This window comes from Bactrocera neohumeralis, chromosome 2, assembly GCF_024586455.1.
Source record: "Bactrocera neohumeralis isolate Rockhampton chromosome 2, APGP_CSIRO_Bneo_wtdbg2-racon-allhic-juicebox.fasta_v2, whole genome shotgun sequence".
Classification (NCBI taxonomy): Eukaryota; Metazoa; Arthropoda; class Insecta; order Diptera; family Tephritidae; genus Bactrocera; species Bactrocera neohumeralis.
In genome coordinates, this window is record NC_065919.1 from 11766064 (window position 1) to 11787574 (window position 21511).

Genomic DNA, 21511 nt, shown 5'->3' on the forward strand with positions numbered 1-21511 from the left:
AACTTTATGTGTTTTTTATCTTATTATTTTCAACAGTCAACCTTTTGCGCTAACTTTTTCTGCATATAAATCTTTAATTTCTTAACGGTTGCGAAAATGTCCGCAAAACCGGGTTGACAGGAAATCGTGATGCACATAGCGCGGAAAGCAGGGAAATGTGCTGGATGGAAAATGAAGCAAGAGAAAATCCTGTAGATTTCCGAATTAAGGACACCAAATTAAATTTGTACGTTTCGAATTAAGGAGGAAGCGCACAAAAGTCAAACAAGAAAAGGATTAGTCATTTTCCAATTTTTTTTTTTACTTTTTAACACGTAATGTAATGTAATGAATATTTAAGTATTAGATTTATTCAAATTATAACTAAAATTCAAAATAAAGTAATATCGATTTCTTGACTTTCGTTCTTATAGTTATTTAAGTCTTATCGCTTCCTCTGCAAACTTGTGAAAACTGATGTTACCTTATTTTGCATTTTATGTGGCGATACATATGTACATATGTGGCATCAAGGTGTGTAGTTTGGTGTTACATAAAAGCAAGAAAAACCACAGCTACACCGAGGCTATAATACCCTTCAAAGGTGTAGTAGAAAAAATATAAAAATACCTTTATCTTGATTTGAAAGAAGCAGTTTGCATGACAGCTATGTGCTATAGTTGTCCGATCTGACTAATTTCTTCAAAGATTGTAGCGATGCTTTGAATTAAAATCTATACCGAATTTCGTGAAGATATCTGGTCAAATAAAAAAGTTTTCCATAAGGACTTGAGTTTAATTCACTTTGTATACAGCTATATGCTATGATCGATGCTTTGAATAAAAATCTATACCGAATTTCGTGAAGATATCTTGTCAAATAAAAAAGTTTTCCATACAAGGACTTGAGTTTAATCGGTCACTTTGTATGACAGCTATATGCTATAGTTGTCCGATCTGACTAATTTCTTCAAAGATTGTAGCGATGCTTTGAATAAAAATCTGTACCGAATTTAGTGAAGATATCTTGTCAAATAAAAAATGTTTCCATACAAGAACTTCATTTTGATCGGCCAGTTTGTATGGCAGCTATATGCTATAGTTGTCCGATCTGAATAATTTCTTCAGAGATTGTAGCGATGCTTTGAATAAAAATCTATACCGAATTTCGTGAAGATATCTTGTCAAATAAAAAATGTTTCCATACAAGGACTTGAATTTGGTCGTGCGTTTGTATGGCAGCTATAAGCTCTGGTGGTCCGATATCGGCGGTTCCGACAAATAGGCAGCTTTTTTGGGAGAAAAGAACGTGTGCACAATTTCAGGTCAATATCTCAAAGACTGAGGGCCTAATTCGAGCATATAGTGGCAGACGGATGGATGTCTACACAGAACGTCACGCTGATCATTTACATATATACATATGTACATATATACTGTATAGGATCTGCGACGTTCCCCTTTGGGCTATTACATCGTGACAAATTTTTATACCCTGTTCAGGGCATAACAAAAATACCACACAAATTTGTAACCGCGAAGGTTGGGCAGCCAGTTTACATATATTTTTATTAAAATGTGTTTAGTGGTAAATTATATCATACAATTGATAAACTATCAGCGGTGTACGCTCAAAAATTGTCAAAATAACAATTGCGGTGAATCAAGTTGCTGAGTCGATTATTTGTTTTTTCTGTTTTGGTTTACTGTTTATACCAACAATGCTAGGCAATGCGCTTGTGTTAAATATCGGGAGTGTACTTTGCCGGCAAATATCTACTATCTATTTGCCAGTATTCTGACAACCGTGTGAAAAATATACCACACTCAACAGCACACACACATACATACATGCATACATACATACATATGTGTCACTTATATACTCCTATAAACATACATACATATCAGCAACAACATGCGACAGCGTTAGCAGTGAAATAATTTGGATAGGAAAGTTTCGTTGCGAGTGGGTTTGAGGTTTGAATGAAATAAAAAAAATGTGGTTGCTGTATATGTATAAAAAAAGAGGTGAGTGATAAGAGCGCACATTTGCATATCTAAATATTCGTCAAATTTACACAATTTATATAACAATATTGGGGCAATTTATCGCACGAATGTAAGTTCTGAAAAAATAAAAATAAATTAAAAAAAAAATTTATATGAAAAAAAAACATAAAAAAAAGGTTAAAAAAATAATAATAATCATAAAAAAAATAATAATAATAATAAAAAAATAAAAATAAAATAAATAAAAAAAAATATTAAAAAATAAAAAAAATAAAACAATAAAAAATAAAAAAAAAAAAAAAAAAAATAAAAAAAAAAAATAAAATAAAATTAAAAAAAAAATAAAAAAAAAAAAATAAAAAATAAAAAAAACAAAAAAATAAAAATAAAAAAAAAAAAATAAATAAAAAAAAAAAAAACAAAAAAAAAAATAAAAAATAAAAACAAAACAAAAAAGAAAAGAAAAAATTATATGAAATACACCTAATTCTGTTTTTACACGAATTATTTTTACACGAATTTGAAATAACACGAGTAAATACGAAAAAATATTTCTATTTTTACACGACATAATTTGAAATAACACGAATACAAATAAACAAAATTACTTTTTTTACATGAATTATTGGATTTAACACGTTTTTTTTCAATGAATTTTTTTCTACTTAAAATATTATGTCTATGTATGCGTAATTTCTGTTTAATTTCTGTGTAATTTCTGGAAATGCGGGATTCCCCGAATTATTGAAAAAGTAAAAAACGTACATAATGTATTGTACACACAATTTAGTTCCTATTTGACAATTATAATTGAAAGATCGTTAGTTTTTGCTGATTTTTAACAAGTGCTAAGTAAAATAAAGTAGAAGCTCATATAATTTTGGTAGACCAATAACAGGTTAGTTTCAAATATTTAATTTTAGATTTTTGCATTTTTGATTAATAAAATATATTTTGGTAGCCATACCCATGTTACATAATTCTCCTGCATTAAAAATGAGGAAAGCGATCAGCTTAGATACCAAAATCAAAATTTTAGATCAACTTGCAACGGGACAAGGCGCAACGGTTGTGGGAAATAATTTCGGAATCCATGAAGCTACTGTAAGAACAATTAAAAAAAATGAAACGGCAATTAGAGCATCAGTATGTTCTGGAACAAAATTAAGTGCAAAGTCATCATCGTATGTAAGGGATGTTGTTAAAGAGAAAATGGAAAAAGCTTTGGTAATCTGGATAGAAGACAAATCCCAAAAGAGAATACCAGTAGACGGACTTGCTATCAAGCAGACAGCATTAAGAATCTATAAACGTATCCAGGAAATTGATCCAGATACATCATCTCAGTCAAAACAACATGCATTTTCCGCAAGTACTTGTTGGATGACTGGTTTTTTAAAAAGACACGCTCTCTGTTTAGGCCAGCGCCTAATTTCTTTTTACCACCCCTAGTGAGTATATAACAAACCATTGCCAGTTAGCCGTTAAGAGTTTTCACTCAACGGTTAATAACTTTCACTCAACTGGCAATGGTTTCGTTGAAAACTCCCGCGTAGCAAGCGAGCCTGGGAGTCGCGCACTTTCACTTTTTCCTAGCGATCGAAGCATTCAAGACGTCGTCCACCGGCCATCACAACCAGCATCACCACAAGCACAAACCGTAAGTAATTTTGTTGGTAATCACAATTTAATAAAGAACCAATATTTTAATTTGGTATATTAAATACAAACTTTGTGGTTTCATTTGCTAACACACTCCCTTTTTTTTCCTGTTTCATATTCTCAACGATCGACGCATCGTCCGCGAGTGACTCGTCGAACGTTCGAGATATATTCATGGTCCTTCGAGCCGGATTTTAATCGACTATATTTCACAAACCAGCAAGCAAGTTTTCAACACCACACCAATTGGGATTCACGAGGCGCCACAAACCCAAGCAAGTTTTCAACACCACACCAATTGGGATTCACGAGGCGCTGCACACCAGCAAGCAAGTTTTTTAACACAATACACTTCACACCAACTCAGGCAAATCTAAGGTACGTGATTGCTTTAATATCACTTGGATATAAATCGTTAAAAAAAAAAAAGGAAACAAAGTCGTTTTTTAATCGCATTTTTAATATTGGTGACAATTATAAATCTTTATATAAGAAAAGTGACAAAGTGACTAGTGTTTTTTTAGTGTTTTAGTGAAATAATTGCAAAAACAAAATAATCCGTAAGTGCACGGTTACGTTTACCGGATTTTGTGCGGTAATACTTTTCTCATACATTTTTTCACAAATCACTTACGGCACTAATTTTTTGATTTTTTCTCAATTTTCGATTTTGTGCGGTAATACCTTTTTTCACATATCACTTACGGCACTAATTTTTGATTTTTTCTCAATTTTTCGATTTTGTGCGGTAATATTTTTTCATATCACTTACGGCACTGATTTTTGTTTTTTTTTTCACTGAGACACTGCACTTTTTCACTTTCAAACACTTTTTTGTCACAAACTGATTTTCGTTGGCGTATCTTGGGTGGCGAGCCATATAAAGTGTTGCATATATATACATACTTACGTACGATTACACATATATTCTCGTTTTTGGTTGGCAGTGGTGTGCTGCAACTCACATATATATTAAATAAAGTACAATAAGCCAGATATATTGCGATATCGGCTACTAGTTGAAAATTTTGTTTGCTAAAATATATCCAATAAATCAAGTATTATTGACGAGCCAGATATATTCCGATATCGGCTACTAGTTAAAAATTTTTTTTTTTTCGTTTGCTGACTTATATTCAATAAATCATATATTATTGACCAGCCAGATATATTGCGATATCGGCTAAAACAGTCAAAAAATTTTCTTTATTCTATTTTCTTGTTTGGTTGGCAGTGGTGTGCTGCAAATAAAAATTTACAATAGTGGGGAATTATTTTCAAAGCGATTCCCATATTCTTTAGGCCAATGTCCACTTTATTGGCTGTCAGGCAGGAGATGCAGCTGTTGATCTCCCGCTGTAGCCATTTTATCGAAACCGAGCACTCCTTGTCGATTGACGGTAAGTCGAGCAGTATGTCGACTTGGGTTTCAACGAGAATTCGCTCATTCTCGTACATGTCAGTTAAACCCTTCCATGCCATTGCAAAGCCATCATTTGTAAGAGGGCATTTCGACACAATAACCTTCGCTTCCCCTTGAGTCTTTTTGTTGAGATGGTATAATTTCTCAACAGGTGACAGGCGCTTGCTTTTGATGTATACGGCCGTGAACATATCCCGGAATGTTGGCCATGAAAGGTAGTCTCCTTTGAAAACATCGGTATCGCAAGGCGGAAGGGAGTGGTTATTGTCTACCTCAGCAGACTTTTCTGTGTCTTTGGGGGTTGAGAGGATCTCAGACATATCCTTCATTGCCCCCATGCAACGTATGTAGCATTGACCACCTAGCTTGAATTTTTTTTTAATAAGGGCATAGTCCTTTGCAGACATGTCCCCTTTGCTGTTGAGGTCGTCATGGGCAGCTTTCGCTTTGCACCACATCTCTCTCAGCTCGTCTTGTTGCATCACAAGAGCGTTCTTCGAGATGTCCTTTGATGCAGCACTGAATTCAGACTCGTATTCGACAACGTAGTCCACTAGGCGCGTGAAAGTGCGCGTGATGTGGAGCATGGTGTGGTGCTTTTCGTTGCAGCGCCGGCACCGTGCGTCGCTGGGGCAATTCGCTGACTTGTGGTTGACCGCAAGGCAATTTATACAATATTTGCCTATGAGTGCTTCCCGTAGGCGCTCCTCCGGTGTCTTGGCCCGGAAGGACGAGCAGAGCCGCAATGGATGTTTTCCCTTGCACAGCGTGCAAGAGAGCGGGTACCGGTTTGGGTGTAGGGCTGCCGTCTTCTTTAAGGCACTGTAGCGCGTCATCTTCCTAAAATTACTTTGTTGAAGATCTTGTTGCTTGTTTTTGAATATCATCTAAAACTGATTGGGTGGCGAGAAAAAGTGCATAAGTTATATTATATATATTGATAGTGTGGAGCCGGCCTTATGTGGTGTGAACTGCCTTACATTACCATAGTGTGTAGGCGGCCTTATGTGGTGTTAACTGCCTTACCTTACCATAGTGTTGCAAATAATAATTAAATAAAAAACATTTTTGCTTTTAGCATCAAATTTATGTTAACGTTATTGTTTTATTTGTCGTATGTTTTCGACAAAGTGGCCTGCCACCAAAGAAAATGTTAAATACAATTTGGCTTAATAATTATTTTCAATTCTTTCATGTCAATAAAGTACCTCCTGCTCAGTACGTTCAAGGGCAATGCATACATGTACTGCTGTAGAAGGAGACTTTCGGTTTGCAAGTGCGTTATTTGCTAGCAAAACATATTTTTCAAATATGGTATTTGCAATAAAAAATTGAATCTAAAATTCATAAGCATGATTTATGCCTCATGGTTTGGAAAAGAAGTTTTAGATTCATTCTTGTAAAATTTTTAAGGCGAAAAAAAAAAAAACTGACGGCATGGCATCACATGTCATGAATGACATTTTTAATTATTGGTTAAGTGCGCACACGTGCGCAGATTAACCCCGGCAGCAGAAAAAGGTAAGTGAGTAAAAATAATGAAATTTGCAGATTTATTAAAATATTCTCCTTTATTTTCAGACTCGTGCGCATGCTCTTCTTGCTTTCGGCATTCGGTGGCGATCAGTTCCGCATGCCAGAACAAGCCAAGCAGCTGGCCACATTTTCCTCGCTGTTCTACTTCGCCATTAATGCCGGTTCCACCATCTCGACCACCATTACACCCATACTCCGCGAGGATGTGCATTGCTTCGGCGATAAGAATTGTTTTTCGCTCGCCTTCAGCGTGCCGGCCATGCTCATGTTGCTCTCGGTGGTCATTTTCGTTGCGGGCCGCAAGCTCTACGTGGTTAAGCCACCAGCTGGCAACATGATATTCGGTGTGTCAAAGTGTATTTCCGACGCAATTGGTGGTTGGCGGCGCGAGCGTAAAACGAATCCACGCAAACACTGGTTGGACTATGCCGAGGCGAAGTCCGGTCAAAAAATGGTCGCTGATACCAAAGTATTGTTGAAGATTTTAACATTGTTTTTGCCATTCCCCGTCTTTTGGGCACTCTTCGATCAGCAAGGCTCACGTTGGACCTTTCAGGCCACACGCATGAATGGCGAAACTTTTGGTTATGTTATTAAACCCGATCAGATGCAGGTCGTCAATCCGTTACTCATACTTGGCATGATTCCACTGTTCACGTACGTGCTCTATCCGATTTTGGCTAAGATTGGCATTAAGCGACCACTGCAAAAGCTCACACTTGGTGGTTTACTAGCCGCCATTGCCTTCCTGCTCTCCGCTGGTCTTGAAGTCAAACTGAACGAAGTTGATCCGGCACCGCTGCATGAACTTAGCGCCAACGTACGCATCTACAATGGCATGCCATGCGCTTACCGCTTCACGACGGAGTTGCCAAATCTTTCGAGTGCCGTGGAACCGTTGGACTTGTGGGAGAATAAAGCATTGCCAGTGCCGAAAGCAATCGTATATCCATTTAACGCCACCTCGGCAGACAAACGTTGTAAGGACTTTTCCGGCACCTTCCGTCTAACGCCTGGCAAGGAGACGAGCTATTTTATTTACTCTGACGGTGTGCAGGAGTTCATGGACTCCACGGGCAAAACGAAGCTGGGCAATCCCATCGTGCGCATGCTCTTCTTGCTTTCCCCTTGGTGTGAAACAACTGATCGTTGGTGTCAACAAGATGGATTCGACTAAACCACCATACAGTGAGACTTGTTATGGGGAAGTCCAGAAGGAAGTATCCTCATCCATCAAGAAGCTCGGTTACAATCCAGCTGCTGTTGCATTCGTGCCAATCGCTGGCTTGGCATGGTGATAACGTGTTGGAAGCATCCACCAATGGTGCAAAGGATGGAAGGTTGAACGTAAGGAAGGCAACGCTGGGGGTAAGTTGATTTAATAACACAACCAAAAAAAAAAAAATTTATTTCAAGCTGCGTTGAGGGGAATGCAAACGAAATATTTCAAAATTGCAATTCAAGGCAATAAAAAAATATTGTTAGACTACAAAAAAGTATAATTAGAACTTTGGTGGTTCTATGATGGATTCCCTTTAAAAACAACATGTGTGTTGAAAAGGGAAGTTGCACATGAGCAGCTTTAGTTGAATACAATATAGCACAACAAAGTTAAGTAATTGCAATAAAAACATAAAAATGTAACTATATACATACATATTTCCAATTTTATATATATATGTACGTAGACGAGTATGCTTGAAACTAAGTTTACTTAATTTTTAGCGTCGTCGCAGAACAAAATTAGAATTTTGGCTACACGAGTATGTAATACATTAAAGATTTTTTCCAATCTCTATTACTATGGGTAACGTTAAATTTTTTGAAATATAAAATTTCAGACAGCACAATTCCGTGATCTGTGGTTTCGGATTGTTTAAGGACTACGAATAAACAAAAAAAAAAAAAAAAAAAAAAACTTAAAACAATTTTTTCTCAAATTAAAATCTGTTTATTTTTATACATATGTACGTGCACAATTAATCAGATCGTAGTAAGTGTGTCGGAAAGCTAGGCTTCCGATGTGGCTGGGGAACGGTTGTGTTGAGTAGGGTGTGCATCCTCGTTTTCCTCCTCGTAGGGTGGTAGTAAGACCAATTTGGCAAGCGGTCTTGTAACTTGGCCTTTTTCAGTAATAATGTCAACTACTCGCACTCGGGTATCAGCACCTGGGTGTATATTGACAATCCTACCCAATCTCCACTCGTTCGGTGACAAATTGTCTTCTTTGATGACGACAAGGTCACCTGTCTTTAAATTTGTTTTGGAATGTTTCCACTTAATACGCTTCTGCATTTCATTCAGGTATTCGGTTTTCCACCTTTTGCAGAAGGATTGATGTAAGGCCTTAAGTTTTTGCCATCTATTTACGATAGAGGCACTGCTTTCATTTATATCCGGTTCTGGTGGGGCCATCAGATGTCCGCCGACCAAAATATGTCCTGGAGTAAGTGGCTCCAAATCAGTAGGTTCGTTTGAGGCTGGGCTTAATGGTCGCGAATTAAGGCAAGACTCAATTCGGCATAAGAGTGTGTTGAACTCTTCAAGAGTATATTTTTGCCCAGACGCAATCTTGCGGAAATGACTCTTAAAGCTTTTCACACCTGCTTCCCAAAGTCCGCCCATATGAGGAGCTGCAGCAGGTATGAAATGCCATGTAAGAGCTTGGTGGCTATACTTTGAGATAGCATTGTTGCGAGCATCGGCTATGAAGGCTTTAAGTTCGGACCTTAGGGATCTTGATGCTCCAACGAAGTTTGTACCATTGTCCGAATAAATATTCTTAGGGCAACCTCTTCTCGAAACGAATCTAGAGAGAGCTGCTAAAAATGACTGTGTTGATAAATCGGTAGTGGCCTCCAGGTGGATGGCCCTTGTTGTAAAACAGACAAACAGACAGACATACCCTTTGGATACACGGCATCCTCTTCCACGGTAGCTTTTTATTTCGAACGGACCCGCGAAATCTACCCCCGTATTTGTAAAAGCGCGTGAAAATGTGGATCGTTCGGACGGAAGTGCACCCATAAGTTGCGTCTGAGCGCGTTTTTTGAAGATCGTGCACGTCTTGCAGTTATGGATGATATTCAAAAACAAGCAACAAGATCTTCAACAAAGTAATTTTAGGAAGATGACGCGCTACAGTGCCTTAAAGAAGACGGCAGCCCTACACCCAAACCGGTACCCGCTCTCTTGCACGCTGTGCAAGGGAAAACATCCATTGCGGCTCTGCTCGTCCTTCCGGGCCAAGACACCGGAGGAGCGCCTACGGGAAGCACTCATAGGCAAATATTGTATAAATTGCCTTGCGGTCAACCACAAGTCAGCGAATTGCCCCAGCGACGCACGGTGCCGGCGCTGCAACGAAAAGCACCACACCATGCTCCACATCGGGGAAAATACACGTCGCCGCCCCGCAGTGCCTCAAAATCAACCATGGAGCGAACAAATAAGTTCCGATGATGCTCTCTCCATCGAAGCATCAGACCCTGGAACGGAGACTAGGCCTCTCCAACCAGAACCGGAGGAGGGAGAACTAATTGAAACCGGAGCGGAAACACGGCCTTTCCGCCCATCACAGCGAGGGGAAACGGAAACCCGGACTTTCCGCCCCTTGCTGCAACATGAACGTCGCGCGCACAAACGCCGTCTGCGCCGTCGCCAAGAGCACAACTCGGCCAGACTGGAGACCAGGTCTCTCCAGATTCACCGGGCTAGCTCCTTTAGAGCCGGGCTAGCGGATCGAGCCAGCATAGCGACTCCTTCCTTGCTGCCAACGACAGCCATTTTACCAACGGCGGTGGTAAAGATTGAGGCAAGGGGACGTCTACATCTGGTCAGGGCTCTGATAGACGCATGCGCCCCTACGTCGCTAATTTCACACGACCTTTTAAAGGAACTGCAACTTGTGCAGACCCATATCGGTGGTCAACGCGGCTGCCTCGTAGTACTGCGAGGCAGACATGGGACGAATACCCGAATGTCGACGCATGTAAGGGTAATTCATGGTTATATGCGCATCAGCCCGACCACTACATTAGACGCGGCCATAGCAGCCCCATACACTCACATCAAACTGGCGGACCCAAACTTCCACAAGTCGTCGCCGATACGCTTGGTGCTCGGCGCGGATGTTTACTCCCGCATTATGACCCAACAGGTCATGTCTCAAACATTTGGGCAGCTCCTCGCACAGGGCTCCATATTCGGCTGGGTGCTTTCGGGTACGGCCCGGTACTAAATTAAGTCATTTTAGTATTTTCTTTTTTAACTTATTCTATTGTTTTCTTTTGCATTCCTATTTAAAATAAGTATTGTTTTTTGGATTGTTATTTAAAGAAAAAAAATATAATTATAATAACAAATGAACTTAAACTATTTTCTATTTAGCTGTACTCATATTGTGCCATAAATTTGTACCTCGTTGTGGTGGTCGATGGACACGTAATTTATTTTTTTGTTTTTTGTTGCTCACCGCAAGGGGGCCGGTATGTTTAGGCCAGCGCCTAATTTCTTTTTACCACCCCTAGTGAGTATATAACAAACCATTGCCAGTTAGCCGTTAAGAGTTTTCACTCAACGGTTAATAACTTTCACTCAACTGGCAATGGTTTCGTTGAAAACTCCCGCGTAGCAAGCGAGCCTGGGAGTCGCGCACTTTCACTTTTTCCTAGCGATCGAAGCATTCAAGACGTCGTCCACCGGCCATCACAACCAGCATCACCACAAGCACAAACCGTAAGTAATTTTGTTGGTAATCACAATTTAATAAAGAACCAATATTTTAATTTGGTATATTAAATACAAACTTTGTGGTTTCATTTGCTAACACACTCCCTTTTTTTTCCTGTTTCATATTCTCAACGATCGACGCATCGTCCGCGAGTGACTCGTCGAACGTTCGAGATATATTCACTCTCCACAATATAAAAATTAAGGGAGAAACTGCATCCGCTGATGAATTGGCTGCTAAAGAATTTCCCGAAAAACTAAAAAAAAATATTGAAGATGGAGAATATACTCCAGACCAAGTTTGGAATTTAGATGAAAGCGGCCTTTTTTGGAAGAGAATGCCTAGAAGAACTTATGTAGCAAAATCGCAGAAAACAGCCGGTGGTTTTAAAGTAGCAAAGGGCCGTATTACGTTGTTGTTTTGTTCCAATGCTTCAGGAGAACGTATTCTTAAGCCACTCCTAGTACATCGTGCCTTAAGACCACGTTCCATGAAAAGTGTAGATTTCAATAAATTGCCTGTACACTGGATGGCGAACAAAAAGGCTTGGGTAACCAGTGCAATTTTCACAGAGTGGTTTCAGAAGCACTTCATCCCAGAAGTTAGGCGCTACATGAAAGAAAAATGTCTCGAATTTAAAGTTCTTTTGATTCTAGACAATGCACCAGGCCATCCAGTTTTGGAGCACCCAAACGTACAATTTTGTTTTTTGCCGCCTAATACTACTTCCCTTATACAGCCACTAGACCAGGGGATAATTGCTACGTCTAAAACGTATTACATAAGAAGTTCATTTCATTATGTTGTAGAAAAACTTGATAATTATGAGGAATCATCAGTCATAGATGAATGGAAAAAATTTTCTATAATGGACTGCATTAATCAAGTCAAGATCGCGTTAGATTTATTAAAGCCATCAACTTTGAACTCGTGTTGGAAAAATATTTGGCCAGAATGCGTAAAATGCAAAGATCCTGTTATCGATAATAACGCTGAACTTGCTGATATAATAACAATGGCCAATGCAATCGGTGGGGATGGATTCGATGACCTATCGTTAGCAGATGTAGAAGAATTGTTGGTAGATGAAAGCTTGAGCGAAAATGAAATTATCGAATTCACCCTTGAGACTCGTTATGATAAAGAACATAGTGACAGTGACGAAAGAGATCGTCCAATTTTGAAAGCATCTCTAATTAAAGAAGGTCTTGATCTCGCTACAAAATTAGGTAGTCATTTTGAACAACATGATCATGACGAGGAACGAGCTGCCAAATTTCAACGTGAACTGAAATCATTAATGGCATCTTACAGGGAAGTTTATAATGGGTTAACGCGAAATAAAACTCAATCTAAGATAACTGATTTCGTTCAAAAATCTACTGATGTCCCAACACAGTCGGCTAGAAATGATAATGATCAACAAAATCATTCCAGTGATGGCAGTGATATTGTAGTCTTTCGCAAACGTTTACGTTTATTATCAGACAGTGACAATAAATAAAATTGTTTAATGTTTAAATTTTTCTTATGGTTGTACTTTATGTTATTTAAGTTTTTTGGCAATGAATTTCTGATATTATTTTTTTTATGAAATCTAAATTTTAATTTATTTTATTATAATTTAGTTTATTTAATAAATTAAAACGAAAATAAATTCTTAAAATAACTACAACAATATTTTTTTTATATTATTTAGTCTAATTTTAACTTATTTTTTGAGGTCTAGAACCAATCTATTATTTTTGTACTTGGCCAGTATCTTTTTTTACACGATTTTTTTTTACACGAATTTCTCGGGAACCATTCTATCGTGTAAAAACAGAATTAGGTGTAGCTGCAAATGCGGTCGTTAAGGTCATGCTCTGCAATTCACATAACAAATTTAAGTAAATTCAAAAACATTATAGTTTTGAAAATAATAGCTTAAATCATAAATAGCCTAGGATACTCTACCAAAAAGCAATTTTTGCTCAGTAATATACATACATACATTAATTATAACCTTGAAACTTTAAATCAAAATGAAAGTAAGACAAAAACTTGATTTTGATCGGCCGGTTTGTATGGCGGCTATATGCTACAGTAGTTCTATAGTACATATATGAACAATTCCTTGTGAGATTATACTGTTGCCTTAAATAATAATAAATGCCGAATTTCGTGGAGATATCTCGACAAATAAAAAATTTCCATAGAAACATTTGATTTTGATCGGCCGGTTTGTATGGCAGCCATAAGCTGCAGCGGTTCAATCTGAATAATTTCTTGTGAGATCGCACCACTGCCTTGGACATTAATATATGCCAAAATTCATGAACATATCTCAACAAATACAACATTTTTCCATACATGCACTTGATTCTGATCGTACAGTTTGTATGACAGCTATATGCTATAGTGATCTAAACTGAACAATTTCTTGCGAGATTGCAGCATTGCTTTAGGCAATAACTCATGCCAAAATTCGTGAAAATATCTCATCAAATACAAAAGTTTTCTATACAAACACTTGAATCCCATCGTTGAGTTTGTATTTCAGTTATATGCTATAGTGGTCTGAAAACGCCGTTTACGACAAATGAGCAGCTTCGTGGGGAGAAATGGATGTGCGCAAAATTTCAGATATATATTTTCAAAACTGAGGGTCTAATTCGAACAGAGAAATATGGCATCAACTTTGCTCATTCTGCTGATCATTTAATATAATCACCACTCATTTTTTTAAGATTCCCTAATACAAAATTGATCGCTGGCAAATAATGTGTCTAAAAGCTTACTCAATAAGATTTAAATAAACTGGGCAACAATCCATACATTTTCAATAAGTTCAAGAGCGTATGAAGTAGATAATATGTAAAATGGCATAAGTCAACTTATTTATAGCGATTGTGTGTTGTGCGTCGAATAAATTGAGAGCAAAAACAATTGTGTTTGCCTAAAAACCAGTTTAATGTAAGACAAAAAAAAAATATATGTTAAATAAAATTAATTTAAGTAAAAATATATCTATATATGTAATTCATGCCAAAAAAAACCGCGTAAACCGGTTCAGCCAAGCAAATCGACGACGTCATAGATCGCCGCCAGCGCCGATGCTGCAACAAATGAACCAGTTTGTCGACAGTATCGCTAGACGTCGGACTGCCAGGCCGTTCCGCCACCAATTGACTCTTGTCTGTGTTGTTGGCTTTGCTTCTGTCCTTGACTGAGACACAGAAAAATTCGCAGCTATTGTCAGTAGTGAGAGTAGGCCCGTTTATATATATTTGAAATGTTTGTATAGCCACAAAACACACACATACACAAATACATATAAATGCTAATATTTTTTTGTTTGTATTTATTGCTTTTGTCGTTTTTATTTCTTTTTTCATTGTGCGGTTTGGCTGGGTGTGAGCTTGATTTGGTCGCCGCAAACTCTCACGGCCGCTGTGGCGTATGATGAATGCAGTAGAGTAGTGAGGAGGAGCGCGCGTAGCGGCGGATGTTATACGCGCACGCACAAAACTCAGACAGCACGCACGCATACGCACACGTACGTACAATGAATATGTAACTCGTAATAAGCTGACTATTGACTCACTAAAAAAAAGAAAAAAATACAAAAAAAAAGAAAAATACAAAAAAAGAAAAATACAAAAAAAAGAATACAAAATACAAAAAAAAAAAAAAATACAAAAAAAAAAAAAAAAAGAAAAATAAAAAAAAGAAAAATACAAAAAAAGAAAAATACAAAAAAATACCAAATAAAATAATAAAAAAAATGTGGTAATTGCGAAAATACGCGCACGCTAAGCAAATGACAACAGCGAAAAATCGTGCGTCTCGCACTTCACTTTGGTATTGTAAAAATTTCAGCGATTTCATCGCCAAATACTTGACGAGGTTTTACTTGCCAATTTTGTGATTTTCTTTAATTTCTACTATTTTATTCAATTGCTTCGATATCATGACACAACGGATGTACATATATTAGTGTGAAAAAAAAATTATGCGTTATTCCATCATCAATTATTTTAAAATAGAAGAAGTTATTTTAAAGTAATTGTATTGCCAAAAACAATTTCATAGTAAATTTTTGTAGATTAAGAGGGTATTCAAGTCTAGATAAATACAAAAAAATATTAAAACAAAAAATAAATAAATAAATAAAATAGATTTTTTTAAACAAAACAAAAAAAATAAAGAAATACAAATAAAAAAATTAAGAAATGAAAATAAAAAAAATAAAAAAAAATAAAACAAAAATTTAAAAAAAAAAATTTTTTAAAAAATTTTAAAAAATATATTAAAAAAATATATAAAAAAATATAAAAAAAAATATAAAAAATAATATATAAAAAAATATATAAAAAAAAATATATAAAAAAATATAAAAGAAATATAAAAAAAATATAAAAAAAATATAAAAAAAATATAAAAAATTTAAATAAAAAAAATAAATAAAAAAATTTATTTTTTTTTTTCCAATTTAACTATGCAAGAATGCTGCTATGGGCAAAAATTAGCAAGACTTTATTCATAATATTAAAATTCTTAATTTATTCCTCAAAATCTATGTCGGCCCCCTCAAAGTAATCCCCCTTGGCCCCAATACACCTGTGCCTACGTTTTTTTCCAATCCTCGAAAGAATTGTTAAAGTCTCTTTCCGTAATAGCCTTCAATGTGCTTATCGATTCACGTTTAATGGCATCAATTGACTCAAAAGGATTTCCCTGAAGCCGTCATATTTCAAAAACCAAAAATTGTCAGCCATAACTCCGGTCTCGTTTTACGAATAGCTTCGCGCAAACGACGCATAACACTCAAATATCCGTAGTATTCCTTGTTGATAGTTTGGCTGATCGAAAGGAATTCGGAGTATACCACAACTCGATAAATCGAAGAAAATTTTCAACATAACCTTGATTTTTGACCTGCTTTGACGTGGTTTTTTGGCTTCGGCTCACCTTTGCCACGATATTCGGCCGATTGATCGTCCGTTTCCGGGTCGTAGACATAGATCCAAGACACATCGCCAGTAATAGGACGTTTCAAGACATCCTGGTAGTCGAAAACCATAGTTTCACAGACGTTAACGCGTCGCTGTTTTTCTAAAAAAAATTGAGTGCCTTAATTCAATATTTAATATCGCTATTGTACGAGAAAATCGCTACTGTACGAGAATATCGCTATGAGAATCGCCACGACTCTGCGTAATTCTATCAAACTTCTATCAATACGCAACTTTTTCTAACCCCAAGGGCTTTGAAGTTCAAACACTGATCGTTCTTCTTCTCAGTTTCTTTATGGTTTTGGCTTTAACTTTTCGAAATGTGATTGTAAATTGATAAGCCGCACGACGGCGCAGCGAAGACAACAAATAAAAGTGATTTTGGTAACTTTTGCTGTGAAAAGAAACAAAAGTCAACCGAAAGCAAATATAATAGTACATATGTATATATATATAATAGTATATAAAAAAATATGTAAATCCACATTTATGGCAAAAAGTTCGCCAACTGGCAACGCGCTGTCGTCGGTTGGTTGTTTAGGCGTTTTTGCCGGCTGTTGAACGTGTTTATTACTTATTGGAAATCGTCCATATTCAAATACATGTATGTGTGTGTATTATTTTTATTGCTTTTCAATAGCTTGTAACATTTTTGTAATACAACCAAGTTTATTTCGAAATATTTCTTAATACTTGCAAACCCAAAAAAATCAGGCAATTTTTTTTCTTTTTTATTACTTTGCAAGTTCAGTTAGATTTATGTAAATAATTATATATGTGTATATATAGTTACAAAAAAGGATAATATTGAGGCATATTGAATGAAAGATAAACATCGTGTGAGAGCAGTACAGAGAATACCCACAACAGCCAGTTCTAAGGACTGAATAGACCCAGATTTTATACAAAGTTCATTATTTCGGCGATTTAATACTCTTTGGTTCGTTAAGTTTTTTTTTTAGCATATCACAGAAGGATATAGTTATATATTCAGCATACTACACATTCGAGAAAAATATGGAAAATGAAAAATATGTGTTAAAAATTGTAAATTTGGTGTTAAGAGTAGAGTAGGTTAGTTTAAAAGGTCGATACTAAGAAGGTTCACACTTGCACAGCTTCGAACGCCGATCCGTTGTGGTAACCAAGAACTCCTATATACTGGATCATAAAACGCTTAGTCTTGCAAAGGCTAACGAAAAGAAAAATCAGAAAATATAATGTAATAGTTCTGATAAGAAATTCAATGTCAAATAACAAAGTTTCCCATAAAAGGCTGGTTTGTGATCAGTAAGTTTGTATGACAGTTATATGCTATAGGTGTCCGATTTGTACAGTTTCTTCGGAGATGGTAGCGTTGCCTTGGAAAATAATATATGCCATATTTTGCGAAGATATCTCGTCAAATAAACAAGTTTTCCATACAAGAACTTGATTTTCATCGGTCAGTTTGTATGACAGCTATATGATATAGTGGTCCGATCTGAACAATTTCTTCGGATATTGTAGCATGGTCTTGAACAATAATCGATGCTGCATTTCGTGAGGATACCTTGTGAAATAAAAAAGTTTTCCATATAGGGACTTCAGTTTGACCGATCAGTTTGTATGGCAGCTATATCATATAGTGCTCCGATATTAGCGATTTCGACGCATGAGCAGCTTCTTGGGGAGAAAAGAACTTGAACAAAATTCCAGAGCTATATCTCAAAAACTGAGGGACTAGAGATCACATATATGTATATAGACAGACCGACGGATATGGTAAATCAACTCAGCTCGACACGACTATCATTTAAAAAATATATTTTGGTTTTCTGCTTGGTGCTACAAACTGGAAAATGTCTAGATTGGGGTCTCAACTAAGTACTCTCGATTATTGACATACGCTCCTAAACTAGTACAGTAAAAAGTGACAAATATTAAAAAAGAAACATAAAGTAAGGGAAAAAATCTACGACTTGTTTACAATTTATTTTTTTGAAACGATCCAGAAGAAGAAGAGGACAACAAACGAGAATAAAAATATTCGCAATGTGCAATGTTGGCATTCTTTGAAAATTAACTGGACGCCATGCAAACAGAAAAAGCTATATTTGTATACAAATCCAAAGTTATGCATGTACCAGTTGCCTTGTAAATATGTGTGTGTGTCGGGAAATTAACTTGTTTTTTGTTTTATACAATTTTCAAAGCCTCATCCCTTGAAAGATCCGCAGTCAGAAGGCATGTCACACATTTGACTACTTAATCTGTCAACAACATTATTGCATGACGAGAGTTGTATTGATTTCGAAAATGGAAATGAGCGAAAAATAAAAATGAGGTATAAAGGAAGAAACAAAACAAGAAAAATACGTGGAAATTTATAGAGAACAAGTGCAAAGACCTCGCTTAGGAAAGTTCCAATGCCCTAGCAAAGCAACCGGCATACCACCAATCACTATAAAATACTAAGCTAACAACAGACCACGGGCGGTGTACGCGATGCTCTTAGCAATTTCTGAAGTCATGTGCAGTGTGCAGTTTTAGTCTGCCTTCATTCAAAGGCAACAAAGTAGTATTACGAAGAGGGAACTCATGGAAAAGTAAGTACAAGTGCATGTGCTTTTAAATTTGTAGCTGGAATTTTTAGTCGTTATTCTTATGTACATATATCTGCTTGTACGGATATGTACGAGTATGTATGTATGTGCGTTAGTTCAGTATACAAACGTGACATATGTGCATTAGAATGCTATAGTGCCATATCGCATTTGCTCACTACGTACGTAAGTATTTTTACGCAGGTGGTGGCCATGTAGGAAACTTGAATCACTAAGTATAGTGAACTAGTATATCGTCACCTAAAATACAAAATAACGTAACATCGCTTTTCATAAATTTACAGGCGAAGGAAACACGAAAAATATAATAAAAACTACTCATATTGAAAAAAAAATTGAGTTTTGGTTATAAAATGCTTATGTATTGGTTATATATTGGTTATTATATTTCTCTCTCTCTCTCTCTCTCTCTTGGTACTCTGAAAAATTGGTGCATAGACACCTCTAAGAAAGACTTTTCAAGTATGAGCTCTTAATTGTAATGGAAAGGTGTGCCTCCGCCTAACGGTTTTCTATTTTTCCAACTGCCAACTACTTGAAAAAATATTTGTTTTTGTGGGTTTGTAGGAAATTTATTGCTCTTCACAAAAGGCTATAAAGATTTTTTCGTAAACCAAACCGTTTTCATTGTGTCAAAAAAAGGGTCTCCGACGTCTCCTTTTTCATTAATATACCCTGTTTAGGGTATAATTAGCCAGAGGCAATGAAGATCTGCAACATATTTAGTTGAAATTGCACGAGTTTCCCCTGCGATAGAGCATTTCACCTAAAAGTGGGCAGTGCATTTACACCGATGAGGATTGGACGTGGTTACCAACCGATTTAACAGGACGATCTAGAAAATCCTGTTCCCAAAAAGTTTTGTTGATATATCTTAGGTGGCTTATGAGATATGTGCATAAAACCTATTAGGGGCGGAGTCGTCCTCACTTTATGAACAATTTTAAACCACAAATGTACTTTTCAACTGTGATTCAATGTATCAACTTACAGTTCTGTTTCCTAATTTGTGACTTAGTTATAACTCTATATAATTCTTCGATCAACGGAATTTTGTAAGTGGGGCAGCCATCCGAAATCACCCATTTGGTTGGTTCAAAACGGAAGCACTTGAGCGCCAGGCGGTCGCCATTAGGCCATCATTAGGCCCATTGCACATCCGAGTGGTAACCAAATTATACCTTATCCAGCAACTCAGTGGATTTGGTAAAAACTGAATTCTTTTCCACCCCATCCGCCCAATGTCTCTTAAGGGGGGAGCCTACTTTAGAGGCTTAAAAAATTCGATTTTTTTGAAGAGTTTTTTTTGGGGGAAAGAAATAATTGATTAAAGCGGAATTTCTAGGGTTTATAGCTGTATATTTAAACATCATTCACAAATTTTTCGGATACGAAATCTTTGATATTCTGCCTTTGGGAAGCAATTGCCCGATGCATCTCGCATGTGCATTTGTTGGACGGCGGGCAGGATGCAGGTCGCAATTTCTGTCGGAAACAAAAAATTCAAAGAGATTCATATTTTTTTACATCTATAACTTCGAGGATATATTCTTAGATTATTTTTAAAGAGAAGCAAAAAAATCGATTTTTTGAAGCTTTTAAAGCAGGCTCTCCCCTTAAATTGGAGTATTGGGAGTCGTGGAATAGGTACACCGTCTCATCATGCTCTGAATTCCGCCGACTTCACTTTTCCTATTTTCTAAAGGTGAGATCTTAAGGGTAGGTGTCTTGTGATGACATCTACAATGTTACTAAGCTCACTTTTGCCGAGAAGTAGCACTTTTTGCTAACCCATTTAATTGAATTACTAAATTTTCCTACAGGGGCTTGTCCACGTATGGACGTAATATATGTACATATTAAGGTTAGTTAAAGTGTTGAGGTGGGTAATGGTGACAAGTTATTACTTTGTTTAATGCTTAGTTAAGCTGTAGCCATTTCGAGCTGGCTTCGGTGCTAATAAACGCAAGTAAATGCACAAAGGGTTGCCCACTCTGCGCATACCAAGATTCTTACTAGACTAGTTTACTAGTATAGGTGATATGAGTATATATAATAAATACCTAACATACAAGCGTGACATACAGTTATACTCAATGCACAAACATATGTTTACAAATACACATTCTTGCCTTTGATACTATGTCGTTTACATTTATAGGGACCTTATACATTGAAATCGATATTCTTTTAATCATACAAAGGCAAGAGCAAACAGAAATTTATATAACTACAAAAAATCATAGCACAACGATAATATAGTAGCTACACTCTGGCACCTATTACCGGATAGGTTTGCTCTTTACACAAAGAACCATTTAACTATGGTTTAAGATATTCCATACAGTTTAACTGTAGTCGGTATGGACATGAGGACACGCGTTATCAGCTCCAACTAAGACCAAATGCTTACTATCTGATCAAATTTGACACGGCGCGCAAAACGAATCCATAAAACAAAGTTCCTTGTCAATTTTGGTATTGTGTGTTTGGGATCTGTTTGTTTACGGCGCAAAAAGTTTGGTCTTTAATGACGATAATATTAAAAAAAAATAAAGAAACA

The 21511-nt window shown here is 36.6% G+C and overlaps 2 protein-coding genes across 4 annotated transcripts in view; one reads left to right on the forward strand and one right to left on the reverse strand.

The window, feature by feature from the left end:
- The window catches only part of LOC126751425 (maternal protein pumilio), a 466406-nt gene that overhangs the window by 417428 nt on the left and 27467 nt on the right, over window positions 1-21511 (reverse strand). The gene's annotated exons all lie outside the window — the stretch shown is intronic.
- LOC126751437 (uncharacterized) lies at window positions 3409-10915 on the forward strand. The gene is made up of 3 exons (XM_050461704.1): window positions 3409-3652; window positions 3875-4032; window positions 9740-10915. The coding sequence occupies exon 3, from the start codon at window positions 9744-9746 to the stop codon at window positions 10851-10853; it is 1110 nt and encodes a 369-aa protein (XP_050317661.1). The 5' UTR covers window positions 3409-3652; window positions 3875-4032; window positions 9740-9743; the 3' UTR covers window positions 10854-10915.